Source organism: Scardinius erythrophthalmus (genome assembly GCF_964197995.2).
Source record: "Scardinius erythrophthalmus genome assembly, chromosome: 6".
Classification (NCBI taxonomy): Eukaryota; Metazoa; Chordata; class Actinopteri; order Cypriniformes; family Leuciscidae; genus Scardinius; species Scardinius erythrophthalmus.
In genome coordinates, this window is record NC_138226.1 from 37,973,324 (window position 1) to 37,997,074 (window position 23,751).

The following is a 23,751-nucleotide window of genomic DNA, read 5'->3' on the forward strand; positions in this document are numbered from 1 at the left end:
TCAGGTGTGGTGTTTAGTGCACTCTGTAGTGTGCAGTGTACAATACAGTGTGTGTGCGCTTACAGGAGCTGCTGTCCTGCTGTGAAGAAGGCAAAGGTGAAATTAAAGATGGGCTGGAGGTCATGCTGAGCGTCCCAAAGAGAGCCAACGACGCCATGCACGTCAGCATGCTGGAGGGTACAACACTACTGAACACACACACACACACACACACACACACACACACACACACACACACACACACACACACACACACACACACACACAGGTTGGGTTTTCATGTTTTATGGAGACATTCCATGTATTTTCTATTCCCTAAACCTACCCTTCACTGAAAACTTTCTGCATTTTTTACATTTTCAGAAACGTAATTTAGTGTGATTAATAAGCTGTTTTCCTCATGGGGACCAAAATACGTCTCCTCAAGATAAAAAATTACTGATATTACTGTCTTTGTGAGGACCAGGACCACACACACACACACACACACACACACACACACACACGCACACAGTTATTTGTCATTTCTACTGATATCCTTCAATAAGCCTTCAACCTCTGACATGATGTTTTCTGCCCTCTGTCCCTGTCAGGTTTTGATGAGAATCTGGATGTTCAGGGTGAACTCATCCTGCAGGACACCTTCCAGGTGTGGGACCCCAAATCACTGATCCGTAAGGGACGAGACCGCCACCTCTTCCTCTTCGAGATCTCCCTCGTCTTCAGCAAAGAGATCAAAGACTCTGCGGGACGATCCAAATACATCTACAAGAACAAACTACTGGTATTGGTTATATCACTCCATCTACACACACGCAGTATCACACACACAGGGATCACCAGTAAGGATGGGACACACGATGGTTACTTGATCGGTAACATATTTTAGAGAGAAGTCTCTTATGCTTGTTATGCTTTCGCTCACCAAGACTGCATTTGCTTGGTCCAAAATCCAGTAAAATAAGTAATATTGTGAAATATTGTTACAATTTAACTGTTTTCTATTTGAATATATTCTAAAATGCAAATTATGAATTTTCAATATATGAAGCATCATTACTCCAGTCTTCAGTCTCACATGATCCCTCAGAAATAATTTTAATATGCTGATTTGCTGCTCAAGAAACATTTCTAATTATTATCTATGATGAAAACAGTTAAAAACATAATTTTGTGGAAACCATGATACATTTTTAGGATTATTTGATGAATAGAAAGTTCAAAAGAACAGCATTTATTTGAAATTGAAATATTTTGTAGTATTATAAAAGTCTTTAATTTAGCTTTTGATTAATTTAATGCAACCTTGCTGAATAAAAGTATTGATTTCTTTAACAAAAAAAATAATGACCCCAAAATATTTGACTCTGTTGTTTATTGAACGATGAGGTTTTGTTGAAATCTCCCTTCAAAACTGTTTAATTAATTATGATAATTTTTTTAATTAACTGTTGTGATGTAACATTAAAAGTTCTAGCTATTGCTCTAAATCAAAAAGCAAATTAATTATTATGAATTATTTAAAAGAAAACTCCAGGTTTTATTATAATATTATTTAAATAGTAAATACCTGTATAATAAATATAAAAAATCTATATACATTTCTGACACACAAATAATTTTTTAGAATTTTTTCAATGAAAATAGAGCCAATGCAATCAGAACAAATCTGAGCTGACCAAGACAATGGAAAAAAATTCCTTATGAGTCCTGCTTCAGATTATTTCAATGACATAAACGAAAGGAAAGCCCCGTGGGAAGGTCAGTTAGTGCACACACGAACACAGTCATGTCTGAGTTTTACATTTCCCATCTGTTTTACCACATTGTGTAACTCTGTTAAGTGTTTCCACACATACCTGGAAGCAGCCAGCGCAGGTGTGCGGACCAGATGGGCAGTGGCGTATCCAGGACATTTTTACTGGGGTGGCCAAGATGGGACACAAAACTAGAGTGGGGTGGCCATATATACTATAAAGTAATGTTATGTAAACCTTCAAACTCTTATGAACAATAGAGGATTTTAATAATAGTAACAAAGTGCAAACTTTATTTTTAAATAATGGTACTATTTCATAAAATGTAAGATACAGTCACAGGCCTATTTAGGAAATGTGTTTACTATAGTCTGTTATTAATTACCGTAGTGGGGATATGATTTACTCAATTAACTTGTCCATTAACTTGTCCGAAAATGCATTTGTGTTTAGGCTATCTGCAAAAAGGTTTACATACACTAGATTGCAGTCTAGGCTACTGTTAATGTAAATATAATGTTAGTGGATTGTTTTTATAGTCTACATTAGAGACCTGCGCGGGACGGATTTCTCATTTAATAATTCCTAAAAAGCTGACATCTCAGTTCATCGCCATCTCACAAATCTCTGTTATTATCAATGAAACTGGCTGCATAATTAATCTTTCATAATATCTACACTTTGTTTGCTATAACCAGATGATTTGCCAGTATGCAGAATTCAGCACTGAACAAAAAGTTAATTTTGAGTGGTGAGGGGATTCTATCTTAAATGCATCTGATTGGCCATTGCGTTCAAGAAATCAACACAAATGTCTGTGATTGGTTACATTGTTCAACGTTGCAAACATGTTATAAATAGAGACTCTGGCCTGTAAATCGTTTCTATTTTGTTTTAGTTTTTCTTGTTGCTTTTGTGCAACAGATGAATGACAATTTATTCGTTTTTATTTGTTCAATTTATAGATAATTCTGTTTTGCGGGAGTCCCGACTCCCGCGAATCGACACGCATAAACCGCCCGCGCCCGCACTCGGCCATCAGATCTATATTCCCGTGCCGCACTCTGTTGCGTTGGGTCCCGACCATACCTCTCAATCGACTGATTCCAGCGTTTTTAACGTTGTTGTATTGTTGCAACTGTGTGACCGTCCTCTTGTTTCACGGACCAGCAGCGCGCGTGCTCTTATCTCATGGGTCATCTGACCTGCATGGCCAAACGTCCGCTGAGCAGAAATCAGCTCTCACAGTCTCAGTACTGTGTTAGTTAAAAATGTGAAACTGGCCTTAAATCAGTTGATCAGCTGTCATCATTGATTGACAACCTTTCTAGTTTCTTGTGTTGACGAACTTGACCTACCTATCAGATCTGGGGTGGCCACAGGGGTGGCCAATGAGCTTTCAGGGGTGGCCCCGGCCACCCCAGGCCACCCCCTAGAATCGCCATTGCAGATGGGGCGTATGTCACCCCTCGCTGTGTTCAATATGCCTGTGAACAGAGCCAGATGTGCCTTTGGTTTTCTTCCGGTCATCTGGAATTGTCTCACAAACACCATTTAAGCATCTACTTAAGCTAAGGAAATGCTTTCAATTTTGTCAGACACATTTATTAAAGTTCCACTTTCAGTTAAGTTCACTCTTAGGTTATCTCACTCTTAAAGGGATAGTTCACCCAAAAATTCTAATTATCCCATAATTTACTCACCCGCAAGCCATCCTAGGTGTAAATGACATTCTTCTTTTAGCCAAACACAATCCATCACTTTTATGATGGATGGATGTGCTTTTTTGGGCTTCAAAAACTAAAGGTACCATTCACTCCCATTAAAAAGCTCAGAAGAGCCAAGATATTTTTTAATATAACTCTGTGTTCGGCTGAAAGAAGAAAGTCATATACTGTTCACCTAGGATGGCTTGAGGGTGAGTAAATTATGGGAGAATTAAATTTTTGGGTGAACTAACCCTTTATGTACTCTGTACTTTTATGCTGTTAAACACATTTTCCATCGACATTGAATTTATTTAAATATCTGTGTGTGATGTTCTGGTTTTTATGTGTTTACAGACATCTGAATTGGGGGTGACAGAGCATGTGGAGGGAGACCCGTGTAAATTTGCCCTGTGGGTGGGACGCACACCCTCGTCTGACAACAAGACTGTCCTCAAGGTACATCATGCTCTCTGTTTATCATTAATCAATTACTTTTAGAGTAGCAAGTATTTGTAAACATGTTCCAATCAGTGAAATTTCTTGTGAACAAAGATCATGTCCTACATTTTAAACACGGATCTTGTGTTGTAAATGCATGACTGTGTCTGTTTCAGGCGTCCAGTATTGAGGTGAAGCAAGAATGGATTAAAAACATCCGAGAGGTCATCCAGGAGAGAATCATTCACCTGAAGGGGGCGCTAAAGGAACCGATCCACGTTCCCAAAAGACCAGCCAAACCCCGCAACAACAGCAAGAGGTCAGGCACACTTTACTATTGCGTACTGTACACCAGTCCTAAAAAAGGAGAAACTAAATTCATTCAAGTAATCATAATCTCAGCTCTCATAATGCTTCTCAAAATATACTGGAGTTGTAAATCTTTTAATTGTAGATTCTGCTTTGTTTGTTGTTATCAAATCATTTGCATGTCGCTTTGAATACAAGTATCTGCGAAGTGACTAAATGAAAATCTGTAGAAAGACTGAGACAAAACTCTACATCCATGAATATTTATATGTATCATAATGTATGCATAACAATGCAGGAGGATTGTGTTCATTTGAAATATGTTTGCCTTACTGTCTCTCTTCATGCAAACTGCATTCGTTAGTTATAAATTGTCCATAGGGTTTACAGCAGAGCCAATATTTGTAAATGGATCTATTGCAATGGCGAAACTATTTGTATCTTTATCTGGATAAAACCAGATATGTGTGGGGCTTAAATCAGAAAGTTTGTCCAAAAACCATTATATTAACATAGAAGAATTTCTGAAAAAAAAAAAAATGTGTAACTGGGACGCAACTATTTGTATATGCAACTCAACTCAACTTTTACAATTTGGCGATTTCATATGAATTTTTATGATATGATTTGTATAAAAAATTTAAGATTTTTAGATCTTATGAAAAGGTGCAAATGAAATTGTATGAATTCATACAAATTAGTCACCAACTCGCCAAAAACGTAACATAGTTGCCATGTGATTGTGATGTTTCATTCATTGAGTTTACACTCATTCACTTTACACAATCACTATTTTAAAATATTATGCTGTCACCTGGCTCGCCTGTTCTCCAGCAAGAACAAGGAGAGATTGTATCTAACAAATGTTATTATTTGTTTGAATTTTGGAGTCATTTTCCATGCCCTTCCGATAAAGTTTTCAGCTTTGGGCACATGCGTAATCGGGACTTTTATTTGTATGTTTGGTTGCAGGGACACTGGAGACGATGCTGACAGTCAGGGAGATGGCAGCAGTCAGCCGGACACCATCTCCATCGCATCTAGAACCTCACAGAACACTGTGGACAGTGACAAGGTACAAACACACAGATCTGACCTCTGACCTCTGGAGCTGCTCTCGCTAGGTGCACTGTAGTCACTGACATCACACAGGGGAACGTTTCCCATCAGGTACTAAAGGAGCTATGACAACTATCCAAACCTTGAGTCATTTAGGTATTCTTTATGCTTTCATCATTACTAACAGTGCAAACACGATGTAATTAAGAGATTTGTTGATTAAAACGTGAGTTTTGACGAGAATCCAGAACTCAGTCACTGATAAACTCGTGTTGTTTGATTGACAGCTCCAGCGATTGCAAAGTGAGTGTGTCATTTGATCCCTTCCTATAGGCTATATAATTTAATCAAAGTTTAAATAACAGATTATTTTCATCCTACTAAGAGAAACAATGTCAAGTTGACAGTTTAGTCACTCGTTTGATTTACTGACACATAGACAAAGAACATAAGACTGTACATTAATCATTACATATCAGAAATCACTGGTCACAGATCTGGCATTAGAATCAACACGGTTACTTACATGTGGCATTACTGTCGAGTCCATATCATAAAAAAAAAGTCTGTTTGCAAAACCTGCGCCGAAATTGCAACTGATTTACAAAATAATCCACAGTGAAATGTACCGAATACAAATAAATAATGCTCAACTGAGACATTCACATTGTTGAAAATAAATAACCACATTCCTGGCATTAGGATCCTTTGGAAGGTAATGTTATTGTTAGTCCAGTGATCCTGTATCGCTCTTCTCTCCTCGTCATCTCACTAACACGCCAGTGGGCGGGGCCAAAGTTGCAATGATGAAGTAAGCGTTGATTTTTTGGACTTGTTAGACCAAAGCTGTTTTTGGACTAAAAAGGAAGTTTTCAGTTCTGAAACTTACAGGATATTCTTATAGTATGATGACCTCTCATATGTCAAAATCTCAAGGAAATTGTAATTTCTCAGTTCATGACCCTTTTAAAGCACTGTTTACAAGGTTACATGGGACTTTCTGTGCATTTTGACAGGGCAAGTAAAATTCTCAACTGGTCTGACTGGGCTAATAGAAAAAAAAATGGGTTTATGTGAAGATTGTTTTAAGTAGTTTTGAGAGTGTTGAGAGACCAACTCGATTGCATCATGGGAGTGGCCGTACCCTGCAAGCTCTTTTGGCATGATTTGCTGGCCGCAACTCTCTGATTGATTGAATTTTCTGCACAGCATTATGGGTAATGTAGTTTTCACCACACATTCTGCCATTAAACATTATAATAATAAAAAAATGAGTTGAAATAATGCAAACAGATGGATTCAACAAAAGCATATACCATCGATTAACTTTGGAGCTCACAAAAAGTATATCTTACGCTTGTGAATTATCATTAAAAATCAACTTTTATCTTTTTTTTACTTCCATAACACAACTGTTGCACACTATTGCTGAATTCGGAACTGCATACTGGCCTACTACTCTTAATATATGGCAAAAATAGAGTAGTATGTGGTTCCAGAATGTTGCATATCGTTCCACTAAAAACTCAGAGCCAAACTCCAGACTCCACCCAGAGAAGGGTCAGGTGATCAGTGATTGACAGGTGTATGCCACACACACACAGGGTTTCCCTGCTTTAGTTATGGAGCAGGGGCTGTCATGCTCCAGCACAGATGATGTGAACAGTGGTCATGAGCAGTAAACAGATGTACATGTACAGCCATGAAATGTCTCTTCAGACTGTGTGCTGGATTCTGTTCTCATAGGAACTATGAGCCCCCCTATCAAATCAAAGTAAGACACATTTAACACAAGTCGTCCTAACAACACGGGTTTGTGCTGGTGTTTTAAGCAGCTTTATACTGGCTTGTTGTGTTTTTGTTTGTGGTGTGAGGTTTGTTTGGTTTGGAGATGAGCACATCACTGTGACTTGCTTGAGGATGTTTTTGTATGAGTTTTACCAACTCTTGATTCGATTTGAAGGAGTATCATTTCCTTTAAGGGCAGAAGATCCTGCTAGGATCTTAAAGTACTCTGTCTAATGTGATTACTCTGCTCTGATTGAATTTTTACACAACTAAATGTTGAAAATGCTCTGCACTCTTGTGAGAGGAAGCACCAGCACATATGTATGCCTAAGTAGTGTCTGGTGGAGTCCCTTAATGCAGGAAGTGTTTTGGGATGGGTCATTATGGCTGACTTCTCGAATAGTCATCCAAAAAACAACTAGTTGGCCATTGTTGTTGACAACTGAGTTTAGTTTTAGACTGTCAGCATGCTAAAACTCTCTCATCCCCTTTAACCCTCCGAGACTGTTTGATTTAAATGTGTTTAATGGTTTCCCCAATCTGAGTGGTTCAAAAATGTGGTATTTTTATTTTTAGAAATGCAGTATTTAAAAAAAAAACTTCATTCAATGAGTCTAAGTGGTCAAACAAAAAAAGCCACACATTGGCTGTTTCATGGTCAGATTTGACCTACTGTATTGTTTTCTTCCAAGAAACTTTGCGTTCTCTCGTGGAAGTATTGTGTTCCCCGTAGAAATGTTACATTCTCTCGCACAAGTATTGCATTATCCTGAGAACTGTTCAAATGTAGTTTTGCTCCCAACTTCCCAACAATCACAAGGGCTTTGCGAGTGACCATTAAAGTTTCTTGGGTAAACACAAAAGTTTTGAAAGTGATCATTGAAGTGAAGCATCAAAATGTATTTATTTGTTTACTCCGTTCAGTTTTCTTTTACCCATCACCAGGTGTCTTTATGGGCTCTGTAGCAAGACCCTAACAAGAAACAATTTTAGAATTGTGTTGAATACTATATATGAATGTGTATAAAAGCATCAAATCTAGAATTCTTACACATTTGGTAGCAGCAAAGAACACTTCAGCCATCTACTGGTCATTATTGTCATTGCATGATTTTTGACCTGACATACAGTAAATTCGTATTAGTTTTCTTTTCTTTCTTCTTTTAAACCAGATGGCATTAATCTGACCCAATACATGATACATTATCATGTTTTCTTAATGTTTTAACTTTACATCATTTAATTGTTTGTGGGATGTTAGTGTTATTTAATAAAAAAAATAAAATAAAAAAACGGCCAAGTACAATTATTAAGCAACTAAGGAGAGGTAAATTAGATCAAAAGTTTGTGAACTGCATAAGTGTGACCATTTTTGAACAGCCTTGGAGGGTTATAGAACCACTTTTGTGAAAAATGTTTTGAGTATCTGTTAGCTGATAGACTTTGCTTGGCATCAATATGCCGCTAAAAAAACACATCAGATTGGTATATGCTGAAAATGACCCTAAACTAGCCTAATTATACAGGGCTTCCTTAAAGGAATAGTTCACTTAAAAATGAAAATTCTGTCATTTACTCACCCTCAAGTTGTTTCAAACCTTTATAAATTTCTTTCTTCTGCTGAACACAGAAGAAGATATTTTGAAAAATGTCGGTAACCAGACAGTTGATGGACCCCATTGACTTACCTAGAATTTTTTTTTCCTACTATGGAAATCAATGGGGTCCATTAAGTAAATTGAGTAAATGATGTGTAAATGAATTTTCACTTTGAAGTGAACTATTCCTTTAAGACCTTCTAGTCATTCAGACAACCCACTGACTACACCCAATGTTGATTATATAAATGTGTAGTTTTTCACATCCCTAGTTCTTGCCTCATCTGAAACACGTATTTTAGAAATACACAATGACACCAATAGGGTTATTCACACACACACACACACACACACACACACGCACTGAGTGAGCACCGAGACACTGTGTTTCTATTGCTGCCTGTTTATTGTCTTTTACGAGCCCGATTGTGTCCGTTGGTCTTGGTTCAGCTTGTTGTGTGCTTGTAAATGGTTATTTTGTTGAGATTTTGAAAAGCGGCATCATGTTTTCTGCACTGCTGGTACCTCAAAGCTGAAGTCAGTTCTCTGTTGTTTTCAGGCTGATGTGAGCTGAGGACACAGTGTGTGTGTGCGTGTGGTGTGCGTCTCTCTGGAATAAGAGTTTCCTTCATTCACCCACAACAGCTCAGGGACTGTGTATTACTGTACACTGCGGAAATCACATTCATCATACTGCATAATGATGCTTTTATCTGTACAGCTCAGTGCTGAGCGCATGTCACAAGACCATCACACACCATTTCATATTCTCGCTGGCTTTGTCTTGAAGATGAAACTGTATTCATTTAGAACATGTTTCATTATTCTTGTTCCATGGCCATGGAATTATTTTAAAAGCAAATGTAAGTCTAGAAAGAGGTTTTCTTTAGTAGACGGTCCATGTGTCTTTGATTTAAATCACTCACAACAACAAGGTTCAAGCAGTCATTCTTACATTGCGATTCAAACCATATGTTGTGGGTTTCAAGGTAGTCACATGCTAACTATTCATGGCAAATTAAAGTGATGCTGCTCGGACTATGTGGGATTGTTTTGCATACAATTTTAAAAGTTCCTGAAAGTTCCACCATCACAACACAGTAGTTCCATCATACACACCTGACCTACACAACATGTGGGAAAGTATGAAGAAAAAAAACTAAAAATCAACTAAACAATTACACTTGCAACAATTACATTTGCAGAAAGCACATATTTGTCCAAAATAATAAGCCTGATTAGGGATAGTAAATATTTTTTTTTGATTACTGATTTATTCAATCTAATAATAATTACTTTATACAGTATATTCAGTTTGTGAACATTATGTGAAAATATGTTGTTGTTGTTGTTAAGTAGTGCTATCAAATCGATTAATTGCATGTAATATAAAAGTTTGATACATAATATACTATGTGTGTATGTATTATTACATTTATATAGTGTCTGTGAATATGTACATGTACACACATTTATACAGTATATGTGTATAAATGTGTGTTTATAGTATATACACACAAACAGACATGTATACTATATATATACATTTAATAATACATGCATATACACACATATATGTATTATGTAAACAAACTTTTATGTTAGATGCGATAAATCGATTTGACAGCACTATTTTTAAGTTATAATTTTAACAATAACAATACTGTTGGATCTGTTTTATTTGCAGTGATTACAATTTACTATTTTTCAATGTGTTTATTTATTTATTTATTTATTTATTATTTTTTAATTGTGTTTGAACTGGTTAGGGTCATCATGATAATTAATTATTAATTAAAATAATTTAATAATTAAAAAGAAAAATAGAAAACAAAAATATACAAACAATTTGTGTCCCTATTTTTTATTATAATTATAATAACTTATTAAAATTCAATAATTATTTGCCACTGAACTAGTAATCTGTAGCCTGTTGCTTTTTAGTTGACAATTTAGTCATCTAATTTTTTTCTTTAAAGGAACACTCCACCGTTTTTTGAAATGGGGCTTATTCACCTTCTTTCCTACATTTAGATAGGTGGGCAAATGCATTTTCGCCTGTGCTTCCCCCTAATATAGTCCTTAATATATAAGTCAATATCTGCCTAGGAAATCGCCTAGTGTTAATCTGCATCGCTATTTGTACTCATTGTGAATACGCAGGCCTAAATAATTTATATATTTTTTTTATATTACTTTTACTCAGGCCATGCTAGCTGGCAACAAAGGATTCCATTCATTATGCTAAGTTAAGCTAGCGCCGACCCTGTCAAACTAAAACAGTGCATGCACTGAGACAAAAATGCATTTGCCCACCTATCTAAATGTAGGAAAGAAGATGAATAAGCCTTATTTCAAAAAACGGTGGAGTGTTCCTTTAAGCCTGGTACATAAATCTGTGGTCTGATTTGAATCCGAAAAGTAAGTTTTTGCAACTTGCCACAAGTCACCTTAACAACAGGCGCGAGGACAGGTGGACGACAGAGACGAATACAGACACAACCAAAGTGTCCTGGTGTTCACCCATGAGAAGAGCTGCACTGCTGAACGCTGAACTAAACCAATCAGAGTCGCTTTAGAGAGAGAGAAACAGAGGGAGGGAGGAGAGAGAGAGAAAGCAGAGATCCTCGCAGAAGGAGGACAGAGAAGTCGTCATGCCAAAGTGGATGAATTTTAAACTTTTCAAAGAGAGCAGTCGAGTAAGTGGCATTCATGTTTGTTTCTATTTATTTCTTAACTCCATAAGCCAAGTGTAGTATAAAATGTGTGTGTGTGTGTGAGAGAGAGAGAGACATAGGGATATCAGGGTTTTATTGACAGACTGTGAGAGCCGGTTGTCTGTGATCATGCTGGTTAAAGGTGTGGAGACTAGTTATTTCTGTGAACTCTGAGTAAACTGTTTTTTTTTTTTGGATACTAGTGATTTCCCATGTTGTTTGTATTGTTTTTAGTGTTATAAGGTGTGATAGTGTAGTATGTGAAATGAGATTTAGCGAAGCACGTCCCTCAGATATGTCCATGTATGCGTGTCAGTCAGTCCTATAGCATTCCATAAGGAGATTTACATGTTGAACTGAGGTTGATAGCAGTGGCAGGAAACGGATTGTTAACTCAGTCAACTCATACTGACATAATCTCCCTAACACACCCTCTTGTTACTTTCACATTTAAAGGGATAGGTCATCCTGAAATAAAAATTCTGCCATTATTTTCTCTTCTTCATGTCGTTACAAACCGATATGACTTTCTTTCTTCTGTGGAACACAAAAGGAGATGTTTTGGAGAATGTTCAAACTGCTATTTAAAAAAAAAAAGGAATCAGTAATATCAGGAATTATAAAAACATAAATATGCAGTAGTCAATGCGGTTTGTCTGAGGAACAGACTGCAATTTCATCTGATATTTAATCGCTTTCAAATATTAATCAAGGTCAAATATGTGTACAACTACATGATACTATTTGTTCTCACATGTCTCATTACATGATATGAATTACGTGACTGATAATGTATTCTGGATATGATATTTTTGAAGAAATCATTTGCAGTTGTATCTGCTTTGCTCTGTGTTTTGCGCCTCTGAATCCTCTGATCTCCACGATAAAGCCCTGCGATCCTCGAGACCTTTCACATGAAGCCCGTGTGACGTTTATGTCCTTTCTGACGCGTATTATTCTCCATCTGAGACCCCACATTACCTAGCAACCCGCCTTTCCTCTCGATCACTGCGGTGACCTGATAGTCTGCCGAGCAGATGGTGTGAGGACACGGACGAGGAAGCAGACTGAACCAAAACTAGATGCTCAGTGACATAAAAAAAAGCTTGTTGCATGTGTCTTATAAAGTACAGTGCTTAACAGTAGAGTTCCCTTTCTGGGTTCCTGCGGATCATTAAAAACTCTTAAAAAGTTTTATATTTACTTATGAGAGGTCTTAAATTTTAGATGACACTTTGACCTAGTTTTAATTTGGTAAAGTATTTTGATATGTCTAATTAGCGTTATATTATTTTTATTATTCTTTCTTTGTGGATTTGCTTGTTCATGTGACAATTCACAGCAGTTCTAATGGCATATTAAGAACTAAAGCAAGAGAGAAGAGGTAGAAAATGGGTAAATGTAAGTTAAATTGTTCATTCTTTATGTGCGTAGGGCTGTGATATGTATCGTCTATGATGATATCATAATTATTGTTTTAACGATGCGCAAGCTGTTTGTCATTCACACTGTCACGGCATGATGTATGAAGTTAATATGCCCCCAAAATTCAAGATATATAGACATTTTTGTCCCGAAGAGTTTATGTCTTATATTTTTATCATGTGAAATAATTTCCCAAATATCAGCACAATTGCAAAATGTGATATTTATTTTATACAACAGTTAAATATACAATGTTAATGTTGTGAGTTATATTTTAGACACAATATTGTAAATATTGTTTAGTTTTACTTTATTTTTCACCAACGAAAATTTCTAAATGAACCCACAGCAGAACCGAGCCTCAGAGCAACACACAGCGGTGATTCGTTACTGAATTAATGCACATTTTGAACGAATCAGTTTAATTAATGATTCAATGACCCATTCAATAAAGACTGTCACTTGCTTCGTTCCTGAATGAATCAGCTGATTGAACGAATCGGATGAAAGAAGACATTAAGACAGTGATGTTGACATTAAGACACCATTTAAGGTGGTAACTATGCTGTGAACTGACCGCCGCATTGAATATGAATAATCTGAATGTCTTCGTGAGTCAGCCGTCCACAACAGGCCTAAACCAGCCATGGCACCAGCACAAAAACACACTCTGCAAAATATCATCTAATTATGGTTATCAACAAAATCTTTGAAAATATTGAGATCATCTTTTTTGTCAATATTGCACACCCCTTATGTACAGTATTCATTTTAATTTTTTCAGTTCTTAAAAAGTTAAATTTTACTTAAAAATATGTGCAGCAACCCTGCCTTTAACGGTATTCAAGAGGTTTTGAATGGTTTCTGAAATGCGTCTTTAGAAAATAAATTGTATAGATTGGAATGGGAGCGTTAGTAACGTTACTGCACTCTTTTGTACAGCCAAATGTACCTTTTAATATATTCTAGAGAAACAAATAACATCATTTACTAGAGGTTCTGGCAAAATGTTAATTCAGTCTATTTTAAAAATATATTTAATCAATTAAAAAGATTTCGGTTTGAATGAATCATTCAATGACTCGCTCATAACGACTTCACTTCTTTCATTACTGGATAAATCCACGTTTTTGAATGAATCTCTTGAATGAATCATTCAATGATAAATACATTTTTTAACAGTCACTTGTCGCCACCTACTGGTGTAATGATGTAAGTGATACAATGTTTATTGTTTAATCGGTGTCATTTAGGAGTAAGATCATGTGGGTGTTTGAACAGTGATTGAGATCTTTAAACGATTAATCGTGCAGCTCTACTTACTCAGTTAAAACAGCCCATGTTGATAATGAACAGCAGTAATTCATGGCTTGTGTTTTCTTGTGTTTTCATGTTTTTTTTTTGTTTTTTTTTTAGCTTGTTAACTCATGATTTCGGTTCTGTGCGTCTGTGCGCACCAATCTTGCACTTCTATCTACTCCTCAACCAGACCACCTAGAGACTTCGGGTTTTCGGCATTATGTTAAGGAAGGTCTAATCTCGGGAACCCACAAAAAAAAATCCAGGAAAAGATTTACTATCTCTTAGTCTATGGAAGCTTGTTTCCGCCACAAAAAAAAAAAAAAAAGATAATTGCGACTTTTTATCTCACAATTGCGAGTTTACATCTCGCAATTCTGACTTTATTTCTCAGAATTGCGAGATATAAAGTCAGAATTGCGTGAAATAAAGTCAGAATTCTGAGATATAAAGTCAGAATTGCGTGATATAAAGTCAGAATTCTGAGATATAAAGTCAGACTTTATATCTCGCAATTCTGAGAAATAAAGTCAGAATTGCGAGATGTAAACTCGCAATTGTGAGATAAAAAGTCGCAATTATCTTTTAAAATGTTTTATTCAGTGGCGGAAACAAGCTTCCATACTTAGTGTTGTGATCCCATGAGGTGAGAAAATTGCGCTAAAACACTCACCGAGTTTTTATTACTTGTTTTGTTTTGTTTTGTTTTGTTTTGTTTTGTTTTGTTTTGTTTTGTTTTGTTTTGTTTTGTTTTGTTTTGTTTTGTTTTGTTTTGTTTTGTTTTGTTTTGTTTTGTTTTTGTTAGTTTTGTTTTTTTGCTTATTTGTTTTGTTTTGTTTTTTTGTTTGTTTTTTGCTTATTTGTTTTGTTTGTTTTTTTAGTTTTTTGTGTGTTTTGTTTTGTTTTGTTTTGTACACTGATTTGCAGCACAGTTCAGAGTAAGTTTAAGTGGTATTTTATTGTTTCATGCTATTGTTCTGCAGGTCGACACATCTTTCCACTGCAAGAGTTTTAATAAGTTATAAAAAGTTTGTTTTATTCTTTAATACCTTTATTCACAACCTTGCAGCACAACCCTGCTAGGTCAAAAGTGCTTTCTGAAATAATCTAAACGAGTGGTTATTTGTGGAGTATATATGGACTGTTTTTATTGCATTGACTCATTCTGGTGTCTCTGAATGCTAGTTCTGTAATCTTCACACATCCTGGAGGAAAATTAACTCTAAATAAACATTGACCAATGACCTTCTGTGACTCTGAGAACCGTCATCTGGGACCACTTTGAATATTTACTCCTTTACTCGTTTTGCAGTTGGTGTGGATCTAGCCGTTGTGTTTGCACTGCACTGGGACTCTGTTGACAGTGTGTGTGTGGTTCTGTCAGCTGACGCCATGTTGAGTAATATCAGCAGGAGTTCATCTCAGCAGTCTTTATTAAACAACACCTGCTATAGTTTTCTGCATTCTCCTTTAACAATGTGCCATGTGAAGTCAGCATGACGTAATGTCCTAGTTTTTTATTTGTACATTTTGTTTTTTGAAAGTTTGTTTTGACCTGACTAATTTATTGTGGACACAGGTGTCCTAACAGGGTAATCACGGGTCTACTTTATTACATGAACAATATCCATTAACAGTTCATTCATTCATTCATTCATTCATTCATTCAAATGACGCTTTCTTTAATTTTTCTATATGCTATTTTATTAACAGGATAATAAATACTACTTTAACTACTTTAATTTTATTCTGGTTAATTTGTTTTCTTTACAGTATGACTGAAAGTCCACAGCACCTTGAATTAAGTATGGCTATAGCTTAGTTATGTTTTGTGTATTTTGTGCTTGTCTTGTTATTGGTAAAGTCTCTTTGAGCTGTTTCTCTGAATGGCTAAGGGAAAGCAGGTGTTTTATATGTATTAAGGTGCAGGACTTGATCTAGATAATTTTCTACTGTTTTATCTGATTTGCCGGTAACTCTATAACATGTGACAGTAGTCTGTGATTACATAACCCAAATTCAAGTTCTGTAAAAACCTCAGTGCATTCATTAAGACTTGTCCTTATTGCACTTGTGTAAGTATTTGCCTGTAACCATTTGGTTCATAGTTCATGTAGTGAACTAGTGAGTTGTGAGAAAGCGGAACTTCTAATAGTGATTATGATCAATAATGAGAGACAGAATAGTTTAGAGTCTTATCGATCACTAGGATATCAAGTAAATAAATGAAAGTCTCTTGGCCCATAAAAAAAAAAAAAAAAAAAAAGCATTTGATTTGATTTTGGCTCATTTCTGATCAGGGTTCTTATAGTTAACTAAAACTAAAGCCATAAGAAAAATAAAAAATAAACATATTAAAAATATAAAAATTAAAATTTTTTTTTAAAAAAATCAGCTAATTGCCAGTGCAACATCTCATTTTCATTTAGTTTAACTTCATGTACTAAAATAACTTAAACTAAAACTTAAATACAAAATGTATCCAAAAAAAATATATTTTTTTTTTTATTATATTAAATATTTATTATTATTTATTTATTTTTATCTATAAGAAATAATAGAAATGATGGAGATGATGATTAATGACAAAACTCCACAGCAAATTTTGTAAAACTTTACATAGGATTTCACTGAAAATAGAGTAGCCTATATAAAAAATAATTCAAAATATTAATAAAAACTATATTAGTGATAATAAAATTACAGTTTCTGACTGATCTGAAATTACACATCAGAAGTTAAACCGTGATACACAAACGAGACACTTAATGATGATTGAGTTCATAGAGATCCTTTGATTGCAGAAAAATCAGAGTATCTTGGCAATCAACCTATTTTACTTCCGGAAACTGATGCATTTGAAGGGAAAAGTCCGCTTTGGTTTCATTCATTGTTTTTCTTTCCTACAGGTGTCTCTTTCACAGATCTTTTTTTTCTCAAATTCAAATTCAAGTGAGCATTATTTGCATGAAAAATTGTACATTGTATCGCCAAAGCATTTATAGAATTCTATTTTGTATTTCTATATTCTATTTATATTAAGCATTCTTTTCTCTGTCCCTCTCTCCATTTAAATACACACATTTGAATCTTTTTAGTCTCATTAAAATATTATTATTATTATTCTATTTTTTATGATTGAATGCAATGATCAAGCAGTGTATTGGAATGATAGTTGTGTTCTTTAGGTGTGGAGCTGCAGATCCGAGTGGGACAATCTTCACTAGTTTATTTTTAAAGAGCTTTGATTGCTTCTGCTCTTAAGCCATGCGTCTCAGACCGGTAGACGGAGGAAAGAGGGACCGGTGGTCTGAAGCCTCTGTTGGCTGCACATCTCAGAGAGATTAGAGGAGATTGTGTGTGTGTTTGACGGAGAGTTTCAGTCACCTGTCTCTAAGTCTGTGTGGTTATTGAAGAGTTCTTCATGATTTGCTGGCTCATTCAGCAGATGTCTGAGTGTTAATGCATGTGATTAACACCTGTTTGTGCCTCCATCTGTTTCATCCAGTCTTCAAGCAGATCCTCTGGTGATGGTTTATAATTAGATTTCAGCAAACCCCTAACACACATTACAATTCATCATGCAACTTTTTATGATTGCATGCCCTTATGATTTTTGCCTGGTGGATGTGTGAAAAAAAAATCCCTTAGACTTGCATGGAAGCAGGGAGATTTGAAGAGACCAGAATATCATACAGACAAAGGGATGGACTCTTTTAACTTAAACTAATACTCAATCTCTCAGAACGCCCTAGTCTTACCTTAGCAACACCCTAGCAACCACCCAGATCACCTTAGAAACACCTTAGCAACTCAGAACACCCTAGCAATCACTCAGAACACCTTAGAAACACCCTAGCAATCACTAAAAACACCTTAACAACCACCCAGATCACCTTAGCAACTCAGAACACCATTGCAATGCGCTAGCAACCACATAGAACACTTTGGGAACCACTTAGCAACACCCCAGCAATCACCCAGAACACTCTAGCTTTATTCCTTAACAACCACTCACAGTGGTGTTTTAGATCGATTTTTATTTGTTTCCACCGTAGATGCGTACATAACACAAACACACATAACATGTTGCCAACATATCATAATACCATCAAAAATAGTTGCTGACATCACAAAAAATAAAAAAAAAATAAAAAAAATAGAGCATGCATGATGTATCAATGGCCGATTTCCTGTGTATTTAGAGCTCGTATAGATACAGGAACAAAACTCTTACTATACCTGGCCTTTCTACACATCGGTAACCTATACCTACGGCCAGACGGCAGGGGGATAAAATATTTGTAAAGAGGGTGGTCTGAGTCATTTAAGATGTTTTGTGTGCCTTTCGCAACGTGAATGTTGAGACACTATCCGATAAATTAATAGTAGGGATACCAATAATTTTACTTGCTAAATAAGTTATCTTTAAGAATTTGTTCTTGTTGGTAACTGTTAGCATATGAAAAAAATGTTTTTGGCACCACAAGTAAGAACTGGCTCAATAATACTGCGATACAAAAGAAGATGTGGCGAACTGACGTCTAAGTTCACGAATATCTGTCAGTCTTTGTTGACAGCACTTGTAAACCCCTAGAGTGAGCTGGTTGAAGTTGAGATTTTGATCCAAAGTAATGCCGAGATATTTGAAACACTCTACCCTTTCAACATGTCATGTTTTACATGCAATCACCACTTTATTTTCTTCAGGAAAAAAAAAAAAAAGTTAAAATACAGTATACTATAAATGCTCTCATTGTTTATTCGTGGGTTGTTGCCCGACTAATATTTTGCAAAAACTGAACAGAGATTATCGAACTGTCGAAACGTTTGTCAGTGATTTAGAGCACAGAAGAATTCGGTCAGATAAAGGCTTAAGGAAGGTTTTTGTCAAACAAATTAATTGTATTAAAAGGGCAGCTATTCCGTATTCCGATTTTCATTAATTCTACACACATTCATACTATATAGAACATACATTTTTAATGGTTGCAGCGCAAGTTTCCAACCAAATGTAGTACCTTCTCTACAGTATGCAATTTCAGACACAGCATGTCTATGCCTAAATGTTGCTGCCATGTGATTGGCTGATTAGATATTTGCATTAATGAACAGGTGTACAGTACATAATAAAGTGGCCATTTATTATTATATTATTTACCTTTTATACGTAACTCTTGCTTTTTCCAAAATTAAATAATAAATTACAATTCAAATATTTTTTTAAACTACAGCCCAATATCCAGGGCCTAGTCACAGCTCAGACCTTATTCATGACACCTTTACTGCTGTCTTGAGATCTGTGTTAAACCAATAATGCTAAAACGCATGGGTTTGCAAAAAACAATATTGTACATGTGAAGCATGTTTTCAGGCTAGTCTTTTCGCTGTTAATATTTGAGAGCTTGAGAAGTAAAGCTGTAAAACTGATAACAGATGTACACTCTGACCAGAGTTCATGTTCTATAATGTCCTCAGCAGCCATAATGTCCCCTAACACTATCACACACACACACACACACAAACACACACACACACACTGTTTTTTCTTGAATCATTACCGAAATGCCACATCTGATCAGGAATCAGTTTCTGGTTTGTGAAGAGTCTCTACTATAACAGTGCGATATGATAAAAATTGTATATCACGATATGAGTAATTTTACTTCACGATAACGATTGATATTACAATATAGTTATTTTTTAAATAAGATTTGTATATTATATTTTTTATAATATTAGCTTAAAGTAAAAAAAAAAAAAAACACCTTCAATTTTACTGAAGACAAGTAAACAGTGAGAAAATAAGAACAGAACTAAAAACGTCAAGCACTAAAAATAATAAATACTACACAAATTGTAAAAACTAATTCAATGTACAAAAAAACAAAACAAAACAAAAAAAAAAACACTGCATAGTCTTCACTGTGTAAATTAAATATAAATGAATGTATGAGACCATTCTCTGCCATTATAAAGCTCGGAAGAGCCAGGACATTTTTTTTATATAACTCTGATTGTATTCGACTGAAAGAAGAATGTCATATACACCTAGGATGACTTAATCATGGGCTAATTTTCCTTTTTGGATGAACTATGCTTTTAATCTCTCAGACAGTGCGCATATACTGAAATGAGCTCTCGTTCACTGCTTATAGCGCTTCAGCGCTTTAAAATGACTTGTTTTGTGATATGTAACCGCTCACCGTTATACTTTAATGGTGTCTAAATCACATGTTTTCCAGTCCATTAAAAGCAGTGTGTTCCTCTGTGTGTGCAGCTCTCTGGAGGGTGTGAGCTGACGGTGGTCCTGCAGGACTTCGTGTCGAGCAGCACGTCTGAGCTCAGCATCCAGACCGGTCAGACGGTGGAGCTGTTGGAGCGTCCCGGAGACCGGCCGGGATGGTGCCTGGTCCGGACCACAGACAAGACCCCGTCTCAGGAGGGACTGGTACCCAGCAGCGCTCTCTGCATCTCGCACTCGCGCAGCAGTGTGGAGATGGACTGCTTTTTCCCAGCGGGCAAAGGTAAGAAAGAGCAGGCTTTTCTGAACCAGCTGGAGATTCTCTGTTCTGCTTATGTGTTCAGTTGAAGTTGAGTATGCGATATATGTTCATAAACATTATTTTGGGAACTACACACTACTATTTTGGGGGTCTTTGGCTCATGTTTTTGCTTAAGTCTCTTATGTTCACCAAGGCTGCATTTATTTGATCACAAATAGAATAAAACGTTCATAATGTGAAATTTTATTACATTGTTTTCTATTTTCATATATTATAAAAAAGAAATGTATTCCTGTGATCAAAGCTGAATTTTCAGCATCATTACTCCAGTCTTCAGTGTCACATGATCCTTCAGAAATCATTCTAATATGATGATTTGTTGCTCAAACATTTATTATTATCATTGTTGAAAACAGTTTAATATTTTTGACACATTTTCAAAGTTTAAAAGAACCGTATTTATTTGGTTCCCACTTGTCTTTAACTATGTATTGTAAACACATTTAAATTAATAATTTGATACAATGCACTTATTATATACATATGTATTTTTTACATTGTACTTGTTTAAAAACTATACCTGCATGTATTATTTTCTGTACATACATCTGTAATTACACAGTTGACCTTCCCTAACACCTTAACACCCTTAAACCAACCCATACCATCAAACCTGTCCTAACCTTACCCTATCACCTCAATAGCAGCAAAATAGTTTTGCAATACAACATCAACACAATAAGTACAGCGTACCTAACATGTGTACCTTTATGTAAGTATATAGTAAATCAGGACACCTAATATAAAGTTACACAATCTTTTATAACATATAAATGTCTTTTCTGTCATTTTTGATCAATTCAATGCATCTTTGCTGAATAAAAGTATTCATTTCTTTAAAAATATATATCGTATTGACCCCAAATTATTAAACGTAGTGTATAAAGGTTGTATAGGTTTTAATAAAATAAAAATAAAAATGTTATATAAAAACATATTTTGGCAGTCTGATCAAATAATGAGTCAAGGAGATGTTGAAATTGCTTTTGATATTAACTCCAATTTCTTTGTTGAGTGCAATGCATTTTCCTGTCAGCAGTGACACTACACACTCTGTCCTCTAGATGGCACCATATCTTTGGTATTAGATAGAAATGGAATTGACTCCCAAAGAGCTCTTAATGTTTCTCACAGCATTAGCATGTTTGTCTGCGCTAGTGACATGATGTCCCTATGCCCTTATCAAACACATGATGCTGGGTAGACATGTTGCTGTTTGTTTCCAGTGACATGAGTGGCCTCTCCATGGCCTTTTACTTAGACAGATACTCTGAGGCCGTTTACCCCAAAACAGCGAGTGATGTGCTCTTGTTTAACATTAGCATGATCTCCAGCTCACAGGATAAAGCTGTAAAGATTTGTTTGATGTCAAACTGGAAAGCGTTCATATCACTTTTATAATGTGGAATATTTCAGAGTGAATCAGGATCAGGAAATAACATAGGGCGGGACTTGACTGGATTTGTTTTAATTGCATGCAACACTGAATCATGCACAGTAATATGAAAAACAAAAATTAAGGAAATAAATAGTCAATTTACTGACTGTAGAACTACACCCCTATAGACCAGTCGTTTTCAACCAGATGACTTAAATGTGCTTAAATGTGACGCCTTGAAGTTAAAAAGATTGATATCCACTGCTATAGACTTTTTCCCATTGTGTTCAATAAAGGAACAAAGTAAAGTGTCATCGTTATTGACTAAAAAACATGTGACTCACACTGAAACACCCTAAAAATAGAAAGCAATAAAACTTCTCTGTGGAATGTGGGATATTCCATTTTCTTTGTGTGTTGCATTTTCCAATCAGCACATCTTTTATTTTCTGTTAATCTGTTTTATTTCCTGGAAATGTCAGGGTTTTATTATATAGCTTCCTGAAGCCTCGAGATAAAGAATAATTCATAAATTATCAGCCAAATGTTTTTAGATGGAGCGACCCAGTTAACAGAAATCTGTTCTAAGATCGATTTGCGAACCGTTAAGTTCAATGTTAAAAATTTTCTAAAAATGATTTAAAACTTTTTCTTGGTGATGTGAAAATTTCTGCAAACATTCTGTTTTATCATTTGAGGAACTTTACATTTGATATTCTTTAAAAAGTGCCGTTACAACTAAAAAACAACTAAAAAAACATTTTCAGAAAAATAAAAAAACAAACATTATTTGAACATTGTGTAAATAACTTTGAGGAAGTTATAAAAGACCAGATAACTTTAATAGAACATTCTATTAACATTCCTGGAAGAGTGTTTGTTCATAACTTTGACAAACCCAACGTTCTGAGAATGTTGCCTGTTTAAGTTCAGATCTGAGGGATGCGTTTAGCATTAGATGTGACAGTTTCCCTCTGCATTCATTCATTAGTCTGTTGAATTTGAGGTCAGGCTAGTCAGATAAGTGGTTTCATTGTGTTGGCATGCAGAGGTGTGCGAAAGAGATATATTTGTACTGCGCTTTTAATATTGGGTCTATTTTAGTGTCTGAGACTGATTTGCATAACTCCTCCTGTCTGATGTGGTAGAAGACTGTGTCATTACCATAAAGATTCCGCTGCAAAATGCAAAAAGGGCCTAACGTAGAGCACCTGCCGAGACGGCTCATATGGAAATGAAGGCAGTGTCCATGCAGAACTGGAACATATTACAACTTTAGCTGAATTCTCTTTAATTCTCTATTTCATGAAGACTGAAGTGTGTAGGGCTGAATGTCATTCTGAACACTACGCAGCTGTAATAAGACACATCCCAGACCAGCACATGTTCTCTGAGATGCTGATCTAGATGTTGACTTTGATTCAAGATGTTTCCTGTATAAGTGTAATGCATCTCACGGTCAGCAGAAGGTTTGGGTTTCATTCTGTTGCCGTCTGAGTGGAAGTTAATGAACCAGCAGACCAGCTCTGAGCTTTAACCACCACACTTGTGAAAACCAAGAATCATGCACCCGAATACTTTTAAAAAGATGCTTAAAGGTGAAGTATATACGATTTGTTTTGTTAAAATACATTCTCTTAGCCAAGTTTATTGTTCTTTTCATGCATTTATCTCCCCCAGAAGTGTAAACGCTGAGCCTCCCAGGCAC

General features: G+C 35.7%; 1 protein-coding gene across 5 annotated transcripts in view; it reads left to right on the top strand.

The window, feature by feature from the left end:
• The window catches only part of kalrna (kalirin RhoGEF kinase a), a gene marked incomplete at its 5' end in the record, with an annotated part of 258,906 nt that overhangs the window by 179,118 nt on the left and 56,037 nt on the right, over nt 1–23,751 (top strand). For all 5 annotated transcript variants that reach the window (XM_081368578.1, XM_081368579.1, XM_081368581.1 and 2 more), the window contains 6 exons: nt 66–177; nt 594–784; nt 3,821–3,922; nt 4,081–4,223; nt 5,186–5,288; nt 20,380–20,626. In XM_081368578.1, the coding sequence (XP_081224704.1) occupies nt 66–177; nt 594–784; nt 3,821–3,922; nt 4,081–4,223; nt 5,186–5,288; nt 20,380–20,626 (898 nt within the window). The remainder of the gene's footprint in view (nt 1–65; nt 178–593; nt 785–3,820; nt 3,923–4,080; nt 4,224–5,185; nt 5,289–20,379; nt 20,627–23,751) is intronic.